The sequence below is a fragment of the Nipponia nippon genome, unplaced genomic scaffold, assembly GCF_047370975.1.
Source record: "Nipponia nippon isolate SJK-2023a ecotype South Korea unplaced genomic scaffold, ASM4737097v1 scaffold_2, whole genome shotgun sequence".
Classification (NCBI taxonomy): domain Eukaryota; kingdom Metazoa; phylum Chordata; class Aves; order Pelecaniformes; family Threskiornithidae; genus Nipponia; species Nipponia nippon.
In genome coordinates this window covers 1325861-1339721 of record NW_028262336.1, presented here as the reverse complement: position 1 = coordinate 1339721, position 13861 = coordinate 1325861, and the positions used below count along the sequence as shown (strand labels likewise).

At 53.0% G+C, this 13861-nt stretch overlaps 2 protein-coding genes across 3 annotated transcripts; one reads left to right on the top strand and one right to left on the bottom strand.

Annotated features, from left to right (window-relative positions):
* Window positions 1–412: 412 nt before the first annotated feature.
* LPAR5 (lysophosphatidic acid receptor 5) lies at window positions 413–8152 on the bottom strand. Of its 2 annotated transcripts, XM_087758083.1 has the most exons (3): window positions 7696–8152; window positions 2520–2605; window positions 413–1995 (listed from the first exon to the last, which is right to left on the bottom strand). In XM_087758083.1, exon 3 carries the CDS (start codon window positions 1666–1668, stop codon window positions 553–555), a length of 1116 nt encoding a protein of 371 aa, XP_087614209.1. In that variant the 5' UTR covers window positions 1669–1995; window positions 2520–2605; window positions 7696–8152; the 3' UTR covers window positions 413–552. The 2 variants fall into 2 exon arrangements, with proteins under 2 accessions (XP_087614209.1, XP_009459666.1); XM_009461391.2 differs by lacking the exon at window positions 2520–2605.
* A 1619-nt stretch (window positions 8153–9771) lies between these two features.
* Window positions 9772–13841, top strand: LOC104009660 (protein Wnt-4). Its single transcript, XM_009461677.2, has 5 exons — window positions 9772–10814; window positions 11152–11390; window positions 12263–12394; window positions 12541–12683; window positions 13365–13841. The coding sequence occupies exons 1-5, from the start codon at window positions 10750–10752 to the stop codon at window positions 13830–13832; spliced, it is 1047 nt and encodes a 348-aa protein (XP_009459952.1). The 5' UTR covers window positions 9772–10749; the 3' UTR covers window positions 13833–13841.
* The last annotated feature ends 20 nt before the right edge of the window (window positions 13842–13861 follow it).

Here is a 13861-nt window from a genome sequence, read left to right as displayed (position 1 = left end):
TGAACACCCAGCTGTTCTCCTTGACCCCAACAAGGATTGCTAAATGCTTCAACTCTTTTGGAACATTAAGACACTTATTATGGTGTCCCAAGCTGGATTTAAGACTCAAATGGAAGCATCTAGTTAAAGAAACAACCCCAAAGTTTCCCTCAGTCTTTCCCAGCAAATTCACTCTGGCAGCAGCAAGTACCACATCTGTGCTCTGATTAACCCCAGAACTGCTTCACCCTACAGCGCAGCCAGGAGGTGCTCAGGCAGGATGGACTTGCTACGGGAGTCGGTGCTGCCCAGACCTAGACACGCGAGGTTTGTTTCAAGTCCTTGTTCCCCACTATGTTTCCTGGACCAAATGAGTCAGGTGGGACCATGTCACCGAGACATCTCTGTTTATTCAAAACAACCTTTCATTCTTCAGCTTTGTATCATCACGTTCACCCACATACAGTCTGCTCTGCTCCCTCAAACAGTTTGCTAAGTTACCCTGAGCTCTTTCCCACCGTCTTGCTGTAATTATTGAACGGGTGACTCTGCAATGGTATGACCTTTCTGTAATTATATTTCCGAGTCCTCAATAGGGCCATTCAAAAATACTGCAGTAGGAAGTGATGGCAAAGATTCACGGGGACGGATCAAGTTTTCAGCTGGGAACGGTTTTACTTTTGAGACAGTATGGTCTCGGGTTGACTTATTCCCCACAACCTGATTCTTAAGCGTCCCTGTATCTGAGTCCCAGGCTTGTCCCCGCCGCAGTTTCTTAAAGGTGTTATGGAAACCCTCAGTACTAAAGTAGTAGATCAGGGGGTCCAGCGTGCAGTTCATGCTGGCCAACAGCATTGTCGTAATTAACACTTTGCGCACAGAGTCCCGTGTTTCTTCCTCAACCTTCATCACCTGGGCCTTTATCATCCCATAAACTGCCAGGGTAGTGTTGTAAGGCACAAAGCAGATGATGAAGATGACCAGATTGGCCACGAGGAGACGGATGGTCTTCTGCTGTCGCAGGGTCTTCATCTGGCTGTCCTGGCAGAGCTCCTGAAAGATCCGAATTGAGCAGTACATCACAGAGCTGAGAGGCAGGAGAAACCCCAAGATTTCAGCCAGGATGACTAGAGGGAAGAGGTTATACTGCCACATGTTGTCACTAAAGCTTTCAAAGCACAGATAAATGGTCTGGTTCTGTTCCTCACAGTGGTTTTGCTTGTGGACTATGGCAGTGGGGATGGAGCCCATGAAGATCACAACCCAGACAATCAGGCAAAGGAGCTTGGCCACCTTGGGGCGCCGCAGATGCCGCCAGCGAAGTGGGTGGACAATGGCAACGTAGCGATCCAGGTTGATGCACGTGAGGAAGAGGCAGCTACCGTACATGTTGATCTGGAAGACGGAGCCAGAGACTTGGCACAGGGTATTACCAAAGGGCCAGTGGTGGTTGGAATAATAGTAGAGTCGCAGCGGCAGAGGGAGTGTGAAGGTGAGGTCGCTCACGGCCAGGTTGAACATGTAGATCATCACTACAGACTTCAGGCGCAGGTAGCGGATGAATATCCATAGGGCCATCACGTTCAGCATCAAACCTGTAATGAATATCAGGACGTAGCCAGGCAGGAGGAGGTGGTGGTTGAAGCTGTAATAGTTGCATGTCTGATGAGACGCATTGAAAGCTGACATGCCCAGCAGAGATCAGGGCAGGGTCTTGCTGAGATGGCCGAGCCTGCTGGTGGGCTAAGGAGGCACAAAGAAAAGCACTGAAAGAAGTCATTCCCCTCTAAGAAGCTATGGGCAGGTCATTCCCCTCATCTGCAGCTGGGAGGTAGATGGGCACATCTCTCTCTTGAGGTACTGCTTTGGATTGCTGGTCAGTGGTCATCTGGCAGGGAAAGCAACGTAGTCAGCTAGAGTCAGCTTCTGCCTCTCGTTCCGCAGTTCTTTCCAGTGGTTATGGGGATGCTGATGTGATGGAGGGTCACCGCCAGTTGTTGAATATCAGCACAATTCCTGGTCGGAGTGGAAGACCAAGACAGAAGAGTTTAAGTGAGAGGGGAAAATCTCTTGAAAGGTCAAAATCCCACCATGATGGCTTCTGCTGCAAGAACTCACAAAGAAACCAAAAGACTAAGAAAAATAGACAGTAGAAAAGTGAGTAATTACATGGCGGAAGAAGCCAGAGCGCAGAGAGGGTAATTGTTGTACAGAATCATTTATCGCTCAGCCCCAGAAAATGCACGTTGCTTTGATCACTGCTGAGAGTGCATGTATACAAGAAAGGGACAGCACAAGAGCACACAGGCAGTCTCGTCAAGGCAGCTCCAGAAAAAAAAGAGAGAGAGAGAGAGAGAGGAGAGCAAGCATTTTGAGGGAAAAATGCTGACTGGATGGAACTTAAAATAAAAACTGCATAGTATTATTTTATATCAGACAAACAGGACTTTGTACACCCATTGCAGATAAAAAGAACTATACTACGGTTAGACTTGACTCCACCCTAGCTCCTTTTCCTAGGTGAAACTACCCACACAAACCTGAGCCCCAGCTGATCGAAGTTCCTTACGTTGCTGACATTCATGCCGTTCCTTTGGTGTTCTCTCTTGCATGGGACCAGTGGTGCCTGTTTGGATTGGATGTCCTCAGATCATTTTCCTGCTTACACCACCATAAAGCATGAAGCAGCCCATGTCCCACGAACACAGAGCAGGTAAAGGAGCACAGAGTAAAGCAGGAAGAGCCATGGGATTCTTTTGGCCAAACATAGCTGGGACTCTGAAGTGGTTTGAGACTGGTAACCACTCTAGGTACTAATGGGAACACCGTCCTGCCAAACCAGAGTGAGTCCAGTGGAAGGCCACCAAAAAGGTCTGGGGGCTGAAGCACTTGCCCCATGAGGAGCTGCTGAGGCAACTGGGCTTGTTCAGCTGGAGAAGAGCAGGTTCCAGGGGATATAATAGCAGCCTCCCCATACCTGCAAGGTGCTTACTGGAAGAGGACAGAGTTAGCTGTTCGCAGTGAGGCGTGGCAGTGGGACAAGAGGCAATGGGCATAAATTGAAGCAATAGATATTCAGACCGGACATAAGGAAAAATGTTTTCCCTGTGAGGACAGTCAGGCATTGCAACGGGTTTCCCCCAGAGGTCGTGGAGCCTCCATCCTTGGACATTTTCAAGACCAGACTCTATAAAGTCCAGAGCAAACTTATCTGATCTGATAGCTGACCCGCTTTGAGTAGGAGGTTGGGCTAGAGACTGCCTTAATTATTCTATGATCCTAAAACTACACATCCACTCTCAAAGCTGCACAAAGACCTTGGTAAGTATGCCTGATTTCCCCATAGCTGTTTGCAGGGGTTAGACAGGGACTCCCTCACAGAGCCCACGTAGAGCGTGATTTACCTCAAAAGGAAAGTAGAATTTTCAGTCTAGAGGAAATTTCTACCTAAGGTTGATATTACTGTAAGAGAAAGCTACTCAGCAACTTGACAGGCGTGATGATAACCATGTCAGACCTTCTGGATGGCGTTGTGGGGCAATGCGCGGATCTAGAGGGAGGGTCTGTTCAAGGCAGAAGCGTGTGCTGACCTCATAGGTAGGAAAAGATTAATTCTGGCAACAATATGTTAGCCAATGAAAGTGGAAGTCTAATATGAGAGAATAGACAGTTATCTGTTTTGCACATCTTTTTGTGTTGTTGGGCGGGTCCACCACCGAGACAGTTTTCTTAGAGGAACTTCTACTGGTTTGTCAAGCTACATCTGAGTGGCTTTCACCCTTCTTTGGCAGTGGTGGATGAAAACGCTGTGTGAAGACTTGCATAAGTTTAAAGTATAAGATACTCCCGCAAGACAAGGCAAATGTGCAAGAATGCTGTTGGCTTCAAGTGAAATGATTAGATGCTTCAAAAAAATCTCAAGGAGGATACGCCAACTTTTGCTAGAGCCAAAACCTTGCAATGACTGCAGACTGAACAGACTGGTGAGACCTTCGTCTTGACCAAGACAAAGTGAGTGAGACTGAGACTCTGAGAGACCATGACCTGCTCTAACATGTGTACCCAGACCAGCCAGGTGTCAGGTGAAGGTGACTTGTCTCCACAGACAAGCTATTTTTATCAAGAGGTATTCAATAAACACCTCTAGAGAATCTAATATGTAAGCACGGTCCATACTGTGCGAGATCAGTGGTCTATCTACAACTAGTATTCCGTCTCAAATCGTGGATGGTGAAGGGATAACGTAAGAACAGTGCAATCATGTGGTTATGCTCCCTCGAGTTCTCTTCCTGCTTCCAGCATATTGTAGCCCAGGGATTTCCTGAGCCGGAGGTGACCTATTTGTAGGGAACAGGGAAATAGCCCTCAGGGAATTTTTTTCTTTCATGATTTTTTTCCAGTTGCTTTTTGAGTCCATATAAAATTTACCATCTACAACATCCAGTGCCAGGAGTGCCAAAGAGTTCCACAGCTTAATCACATCTCCGATGAAGAACCACTTCCTTGCACTCATTTTTGAACCACTACTTGCTGGATTCAGTTCCTAGTTTTAGTACCGGAAGAGACGGTGGGGAAAAAACATCCCTAGTCACCTTCACCTTATCGCTGATGATTTTATAAACATCTCCCATGTTCACCCTCAGTAATTTTTTTTTTTTCTGAGGCTGAAGGGTCATTGTCTTCATAGTTGTTCCTCGCAGAGGAGCCGTTCTGTCCTTGTTGCCCTTCTCAGAACCTTCCCACTTCTGCTACAGCCTTCGTGAGCCCTGTGGTGGGGTGCTCAAAACGTACGCAATGTTGATGACGTGGATGCGCTGAGCTGAGTAGGCGTAGAGCTCATTTGCAAGGGGTAATGGTCAGTTCAGACTGGTTTTTCTCATCACGTAGCTAGATGAAATTTCAGCTGTTATTTTAAGGCCAGTCACTCACATGTCCCTTAATCTCTGCAGTTCTTTGCAGCCAACCCTCATCTTTTCTAACTTGAATAATTTTATGTCTCTGACAGATTTGTTATTTCATTATTCATCCCTCATGAATAAGTCAAACAGCCCAAGCCCCAGCATCGGTGTCTTAGAACTCCACTGAGAAAACCAACCATCTACCCGCAGTCTCTGTCCTATCTTTTAGGCACTTTTTGTCCAGGTAGGAACCTTTTCTCTAAATTTCTTTAAGCACCATTGGTGAGAGCCCTGCTGAACGCCTTTTGGAAATCCACACGGGCCACTGTTCACGTGCTTGTTGACTCCTTCAAAGGACTGTGAGGCACAGCATCCCTTTATAAAAGCCATGATGACTCTTCCCCAGTAATTAGATGTGACTGCATGCCAATTGATTTTTTCCTTTATTATAGCTTCTACTAATTTGTTCAACACAGACATCAAGCTCCCTGATCTGAAATCCCCCAAGACCCTTTTCTCAAATTGTGTCTGCTAGTGAGCCTTTAAAAGCAGTTTTAAACAAATGTTTCTACACCACAGTCAGTCAGGTCTTTCACCCTTCAGTTGTTTTCAGACCTCTGGGGTAGGAGCCGTGTGGTTTCAGGCACCGCTTAGTTCATATTGCTGCTCTATAACCCTTCCTACCACCGTTTGATCAGAGACAGTCCTGTGATGAATTTCCCTGTGAGGAGAGTTGCTGCCGTGGAAATCTCCCAGGCTTTCCTGCAACACCAGTGCAAGAAACCTGTTTAGTTTTTTGCCCGTGATCACCTTTTCTTTTTTTCTGAGTGGTCTCTCCTTACATACTAGCCCTTCAGCCTTCGAGACACCAAATAGCAGAGTTCTAAATGGGCAGAAAAGATCAGTGAGATTGGGGTTTTTTGAGGGGATTTTTTTTTTTGGTGGGTAGATGGAAACACAGACCAAGAATCCACTAACGCTGGTGTTACTGACGCTAAGCTGATAGTCTCAAATTTGATGTAACGGATACGGTAGTCAAGACCTCAGAGACCTGAAACGTACACATCTCTGAAATGACGAGATGCGTACATGCATGGTCTTCGGAAAGACGAAGCTGTGGGAACGGAGCGTTTCTCCGCAGAGCTCTGGAGCTGCTGTTTTGACTGTCCCTCGCTGAAGAGGAAAGCTATGGGTAAAGCAGGCTGGTAGAACGGAGACATAGGAGCTGAAACTAGTTGGATTATCCTTGTTGGTTAATGTGTGAGAGCCACAGGCCACGTGCTTTGTAGCTGCCTCTAAAAGAACCTCAAGTGCTCATGGCTCTACATGAAAGCTGCTGAGAGGTCTCAAGTCATGAACTGTGTAAGGAGGCAATGGTACCACAGCTGAATCATCCTCCTCCTCACGATGAGATGCTGTCTTGAAGTCCTGAAGGACCTTTCTGTTTGGTGACTGACCTTATGTGGCTCAGAAAGTGGAGGAAGCATCTTTTTACCTCTCAGCGAAGATCAATATGAGCCCCTGAAGGCTGTCTGCCCAGACCATGGCCTTTTCCCCAGCAGGGACAGAGAAGAGCAAGTCAAACTACAGATGCTACCTAGGCAGACACTTCTTTCTGTTTGCAGGTGGAAAATGAATTTGATGCTAGTATTCTTGCTCTGGGAGAGGGGACGGGGGAATGACATAGACGTGACACATGTGCATGTGTGCGTGTGCACACACACACTATGAGCAGCTGCTGCAGGGGAGGAGGAGCTGCAGAAACCAGACATGCAAAACCCATGGGGATTTTGAGGTTTTTTTCTTTTGCGGGGGTGTGAAACCCTAGCTGTACTTGCATACAGGGGCTGGAACAGGCAGGCGTGCCCTGAGATGTGTGCCTGGCATCTCGCTGTCTGGTCCTGCACATCTTCTCTCCTGACACTATCTCACCAATAGCCACTGCCTTCCTAGCACTGCAAAAACGACGGAGGAGGACAGCGTGGTGGGACAGAGGGTTACGCATGGGGCTGAAGATGAAGCGGAAAAAGACAGCTAGAAGAATCGTGCTGAGCATGCCGCAGGGTCAGTGTTTCCGTGAGTGACTTGCCATTTAAACCCTGGAGCGCTTTGGGGCTGCCCGGGTTGGGGCAGGCAGAGGATGCAGCATCGGGGTGTAGAGCAGCGCAGCTGAAAATGCAAATTATGCAAGCTCGTTCAGTAAATCTGAAACCAAGCGGAAGTAACGAAGAGCACACCAAACCTCGAAACCCCCTCCCCCCCAACTTTGGTTTAGAAATTGAAGGTGTATTTTTTCATAAACGTAGGTGCTTTTTACTTGCTGTAGATGATACTTAAGTCCCGCTTTTCACCTTTTCTCTAACCAAGAATTTAGATGATTGTGATTATTAGAACCGTGAAGACATTCAAGACTTCGGATGGCTTGTTTTTAGTGAGAGATACACGACATCAAAGCTGAGACCTCCTTATTTAACTCACAAGGTCTGGTCACACTGCTACTGCCTAATCCCTAGCGGTGTCACCCCCCCTTCATCTCCTGAGGGCCCCGTGGAAGAGGACTTCCATTGTGGGCACCTTGGCAAGCAAGCTCCGCAGGCTGTCCGTGCTTTTAGTATCACAGGATCCCAAAGAAAGCCTCCGCTTGAATAAACAGCGAGATTTGCCTTGCACCTCTAGGTTCTCTCGGCAACTGAAGAGGCGTAGAGGCTTCCCCAGTGCCCTATGGTCGGGTCTGGCAGCGAACACGCGGCAGCTGGCAAGGACCGGTGCCCAGCGCACCCAGACCATCCAGCTCTCCAGATGTTTCCGTCTCGCTTACCTCTCTGCTGGTGAAGAGCCAAGGGTGCACGCAGGCTTGCTGTCTAGCAATCACTGTCACTGCAGAGGTCTTGATCCAGGCACCAAAACTGCAAGCAGCTTGAACCAAAACAGAGCCCCGTGGGCTCTTTGGCTACTTGCTCACCCAAATCACAGCCGTCCCCTACTGCGCCACAGCTGGTTCTACATCTGTCATGCCGTAGTTCATCCCCCCTCCTTTCTCACTTCCTGATGCACTTCTGGCTGGCCACAAAATGTGAACTTTGCTATCCAAAGCTGATAAGCTAAAACACATCCTATGAAAGCAAACGTAATCATGCAAGAAGCAACACCCAGGTGTCCTTGCAACTGAGGAGACCTGCCCTGGGTCGTAGTGCCAAATAATTGCTCATCTTTGCTCCCATGCTAACTCAGCCACCCCCAGGACTGACCAGTGAAAATTAAAATATCCCCCTCCCCAAAATATGGCCAAACAGGAGGTAGAAGTAAAATACGGGAAGTGAGAGCAAAGTTGATTTAATCACTAGCTAGCGCAAAGGCTCCGAGTCCTGTCAGTCGCACAGGCTTGGGTGCTCTGGGGACACGCTCCTGCCCGGGGGCCCAGCTCTGCGCCACCGGCACGTGTCAGGGACCCGAAGAGAACCGAGCTCTGAAGAGGTGTCAGTGCCTGTGGCAGGCAAAGGCATGTTTGCCACAGACGTCAGTCCCTGTCGTTCAAGGCTACAGGAGGCACAGTGCTAAGAAAGCGCAATGGCTGATTTAGCACGACATCTGCAACCCAGCACCGCCAGGCGTAGCTGGGAAGGGATCTGCCCTTCTGCAGAGCCCATCTGGCGCTCTGGTGCTTCAAGTCCTATTTCTGCTTTGCCAGTCGCAGCACACCTGGAAGAAGAGACAGGTCATGGGGACACTCCTAATCCTCCTGTCATCCTTCCCCAGGAGCAGCTGCCCTGAGAAGAAAGTGCCATTGCCTGCGGGCTCCCTCTTGCTCCGCAGCCCCTGCCCGGCTCCTCCGCCTGCGGGCTGTCGCTGCTGGTGTTTGACTTTCTCATCCCTGCCTCCCCATTCAGGGAGTGACAAGCCAAGGGATATATGTTCCTGCTGCTCATAAATCCTTGGAGGGTACAATAGCACCCGAACCACCGATCTCACCCTGCTCCTTTTTAGTGCCTCTCTTTTTTTAACCCGACCCCCTTTCTCACTTCCTAGCCACTGGGATCTTTGTTCTCATGGCTTTTTGTGTCTCTTCAGTTCCTGTCAAGGCTCTGGTACTGATAAAGGCCTGCAGATATACCGGGGGGGTGGTTTCCTTCTCCTTTTGCAAAAAGAGTCTCTGATGCCCTCGGTGGGAACTTTCCGCCCCGCCGCGGCCCTTGCCTCCCCCCCCCCCCGCCATGTGCGCACACCTGGCTGAGCCTGGCAGTCCTGGCTTTACCGTGTGTGGTGGAAGAGGAGGACACGGCGGTACTTAGCCCAGCCCACCCTGCCCCACAGCATCTCTCCCCCAGCCAGGTTCACTCACCTCACCGGGTCTCGGTGCATCGGTGCGCGGACTCCATCTCCCCTCGCCCAGGCGGGCTCACGCCTTTGCCCCTCGCTGTCTCTTGGAGGCTCAGCTCGTGGGGAAGAGCGGCGCAACCCCCGGCATTTCCTCACCGCTGAGTCGACAGCAGGTAAGACCAGATTACTGGGGTGTGTGTCGGAGGCTACACCCTGATGCTGCAGATCCCAACACGCCTGCCGCCCCAGAGCGCTGGCTCCAGAAACCAGGAGCAAGGACCCAACAGAATGAGGGATGCAGGGAGCTGGGAAGGCAAGGAGAGAGGTGGAAAGCGTGCTATACCGGAGGGGCTGCTCAGGTTTAAAAAGGATGACTGATCAGCCCCAGTGCTCTTCAGACCTCTTTGTGCAGGGAAGCATGGAAGAACACAGTGAGGGGGTTAACCCACATCTGGGGCCATGGTGGAAGAGCCACAGCAGACACAGAGGAGCCGCGTTTTACTTTCTGAATGATTCAGACAGGAAAAGCAGCAGCCTCTGGGCTGCATGAGGGGTTTCACCTTCCAGGGCATTCGGGACAGTCGGCACTTCCCAGGCCTGCTGGAGAAATGGCGGGCTTTTCTCCCAGGACGTTTCAGCTCCCCGGTCACACAACTCACGTTTTCCTGGACTCCCAGGGGCTCTTAGGAAAGGGCTACCCACTGAGAAGAGGGGCAGCCACTCCGTTATGCCTGCTTTGGAGAAGGGCAAGGACTGTCCCTCTGGCCATAGGGAAGAAAATGAGGGGGGGGTGACGGGAGAGCTGCCAGGGAAAGAGTTAAGAGAGCCGGGGAGCAGCCGGGCTGTGTCTGTTTGCCGTCGCTATGTGGGCTGCAGGGTAGAAAAGAAGAATCTCCAGCCTGGAGGAGGCAGATGAAGGAGGGTCCTCAAGGACGGTGGCTGGGGATGAGGGAGGCAGCAGGTCTTCCCCCCTCTGCTCCCCTCAGTTGTCACTGCGAGGAAACTCTCCGGCTCCCCAAAGGGCTTGGTGACAAAGCGATGACGAGCTGGAGGGTCTAGCGACAGCCGCTCCGTGCTGCCAGGTTTTTCTTGCGTGGAAGGCTCTGTCGGCTGCTGACTCTGGCCTGCTTCCTGCTGATGAAGTGACTTGACTGTGGAAGAAGACAACCAGATCGTCTGCTGACGGGATGGCAGAGACCCGGGGTCTGACACCGATGCTGTCCCCGGCCATGTGAGCTCCCTCCAATGGATGCCCACCCCAGAGCCTTAGTTCAGAGCTCTCCTGCGATGCTGCCCGAGCTGTAGGCAAGGAACAGCACCAGTGTGGAAGCCCTCACAGGGCCAACCTGCCAGGTTTCTGCGGGCCACTGGGTCTCCGATGCTGGCGGGCACACCGGGGCAGCCCACGGTCATCGCCCAGGGCAGGGGCTATCCGTGCTTTGCAGTGCTGGGCCGGAGCTGCTGTGAGAGCAACCGTCGGGCAGAGGGAGGTCACAGGAGGGGATCCAGGCAGCTGCTGCACCGTGGCTGAAGGTGGAGTTTTGCTGGGGACGGGATGGAGATGGTGTGGCTGTACATGGTGCTGATCCCCGCGCAGCACATCCTTGCCGTCACCTGGCTGTAAGTATGCTTTGCCCTTGTACTGTCTGGATTGGAAAGTCACCTGGGGAGGTGCTGTCTCCCAAGAAAACAGGCAGATCTGTGAGAAAAGGGTGGAAGAAAGAACCTGGGCAACCCAAAGGCAGCACGTTAGGAGGGGCATCTCTGGGAGCATGAAGGGAGAGGGACGGCGAAGCTGGAGAGCTGCAGGAATGTCCAATTCAACACAGACAAGAGGCGGCACGTCCCCTTCGCTGCCCCATTTCTGCTCTAAAATAAGGTTATAGAGGGCTAGTCCCCCGCAGACATGGCCCTGGCTCCAGCCCATCTGCGACTGAATCTCTCCCCTGCCCCACAGGTACCTGGCCAAGCAGCCTTCTCTGCGGGCGGTCCTCCGGGACCCCGGTGGCTGCGAGGGTCTGATGGGGCTGGTAGAAGAGCAGGTCCGCGTTTGCCGGCGGCAGGTGGAAGCCATGGATGCGGTGAAGCGAGGCGCAGAGCTGGCTGTCGAGGAGTGCCAGCACCAGTTTCACTCTCGCCGGTGGAACTGCTCTACCCTGCAGGGGCTGCAGGTCTTCGGCAAGGTCGCCATCCAAGGTCAGCGAGGGGGAGGCGGCGCAGGCAGAGCTGGCGTGTGGTCCCTTCAGTGTGCCCGCGGGGTCCCCTTGACACATCAGCCTTTCCTGAGCTGGGTTACAAGTGTCACCCTGGGCCCAGCCCCAGAGTGGCCAGCGCCTTCCTCCACACACTAACAAAGATGTCAACAGGGAGCAAACTGAACCAAATGCACGTGCTGTTACAAAGATTAATATTCTGGCTACACTTTTCCCCTGTTCAGCCAGGCTTGGCTTTTCAGTCCCATCTGGACCATTCTGGGTACCAGCTCTGCAGACTGGTGGGTCTTCTCCCCCACCCTGCCACCAGCCCAGCCCTTTGGAGTAGCAGCTCAAATCAAACCTGTTTCTTTGGAGCTGCAGTCCCTTTTTGTTGCAGGCCAGGGAAAAAGAATCTGCCTGTGCCCCCAAAACAGCACGGAACAGATTTTGCATGTGTTTGCACGGGAGGAGCCGTACAGGGAGCGATGAGCAGGGTCCCTCTGGCTCCTAAAGACAAGGTGGCAGGGTCCTCCCTGACAAACCCCTCTGCGTGGGAGGCTCAGTCCCTGGTGTCCCCCACCACGGCTCCCCTTTCACCTCCCCTGGGGGCTGCTGGCTTCTCTCCCTCCATGGGACACCCAGCCCAAGAACTGAGGGTGCCGAGCCGGCAGAACCCCACAGAGCCATCTCTCTTACTGGCTCCAGGCCTCAGGAACAGCAGCACTGGTTGAATGTCCTGACGGCAATTGCTCCCGAGCAGTCTCCATCCGAACGCATCCATCCCGCATGCAGCCACAGCCTCTTTCCCCACCCCCGCGTCCCATCAGCGCCTTCCCTCTCCGTACACCGGTGCCGTTTCTTGCCCTGCTGCAGGCACACGGGAGTCTGCTTTCATCCACGCCATCTCTGCCGCTGGCGTTGCCTTTGCTGTGACTCGCGCCTGCAGCCGTGGGGAGCTGAAGAAGTGTGGCTGTGACCGCAAGATCCGAGGAGTCAGCCCCGAAGGTGAAGGAGGAGGCTGGTGGCAGAGGAGAAGACCCATGGGGGAAACCCTCAACCAGGGGAGGAGACACCTGCCTTCTCCATGGCCCTCAGCCCTTTGGGAGCTCCTCCCAGGGCTTCTCCTTCTTCATCTCACTTTCCCTCCGCAGGTTTCCAATGGTCAGGCTGCTCTGATAACCTGTCTTATGGGATTGCCTTTTCTCAAGCCTTCGTAGACAACCCCGAGAGGAGCCGCGGCATCTCCTCCAGCCGAGCGCTCATGAACCTGCACAATAACGAGGCTGGGAGGAAGGTAAGGGCAGGAACGAGGGCAGGGAAGCAAGGCAGCTTTGGGGGCTTCTCCCTGGCAAGGCGGAGCTGGATGCAGCCCCCTTACCCCGAGGAGCAGCTCAGGGCAGCTATGAACTCCCAGAGGGGGTCTGCGTCCTGCTGCCTTGCCTCAGCCCAGCACTGCACCGCTTACACCTCGCCTGCACAGAGCAGGGTCCCTGCCTCCCCTACTCGCCTCTGTGCAGAGTCCTTTTCCTCGGGGACCCCAGCTGTGATTTACCTTCCTTGGCCTTTTCTGCAAAGGGAACGAGTTTCACTGCTCTGCTCTGAAAGGCTTCCCTGCCCCTCCAGTCCCTCCTGAGCAAAGACACCATCCTCTGTAGGGGCTGCTGTCAGATCTGGTCCCTTGAGCATCCTCTGGCTCTGGGTGGATCTGTTCCCCTTCCCACAGCCCTGGGGGTCAGAGCAGGTCCCTGTTTCTTCCCCTGCCTCAGGGCTTTCTCTTACAGACCCAAGCCAACCTGCTTCCCACTGAATTTTCCTTCTGTTTCATATTGGCTTAGCTTAAAAAGACTTTTACTCCCTTTCCTTCAGCCCCATGGGAGGTGTGCAGGGGAACAGTGGCTGCTGGGGGCCTCACAGGCACGGGAGGCGTAGGGCAGGGTGTCCCAGGTCTGGCTGGCAGCTGCCTCCCGCTCCCCAGGCTGTCCTGGCCCACATGAAGGTGGAGTGCAAGTGCCACGGTGTGTCGGGCTCCTGCGAGGTGCGCACGTGCTGGAAGGTCATGCCGCCCTTCCGCAAGGTGGGCGATGTCCTCAAGGAAAAGTTCGAGGGGGCGACAGAGGTTCACCCCAAGCGGGTCGGTTCCCGCAAGCTCCTGGTGCCCAAGAGCTCTCGCTTCAAGCCCTACACAGCTCACGATCTGGTCTACCTGTTGGCCAGCCCAGACTTCTGCGACCGGGACCCCCGGCGCGGGGTCTTCGGCACCTCCGGCCGCCAGTGCAACCGAACATCCCCGGCCATGGATGGCTGCGAGCTCCTGTGCTGCGGCAGAGGCTTCCACACGGCCCAGGCGGAGGTGGTGGAGCGATGCAGCTGCAAGTTTCACTGGTGCTGCTCCGTCAAGTGCAAGCAGTGCCGGCACCTGGTGGAGGTGCACAGCTGCCGCTGAGGGGGAGCGCACCAGGAGGCTGCCGAGGG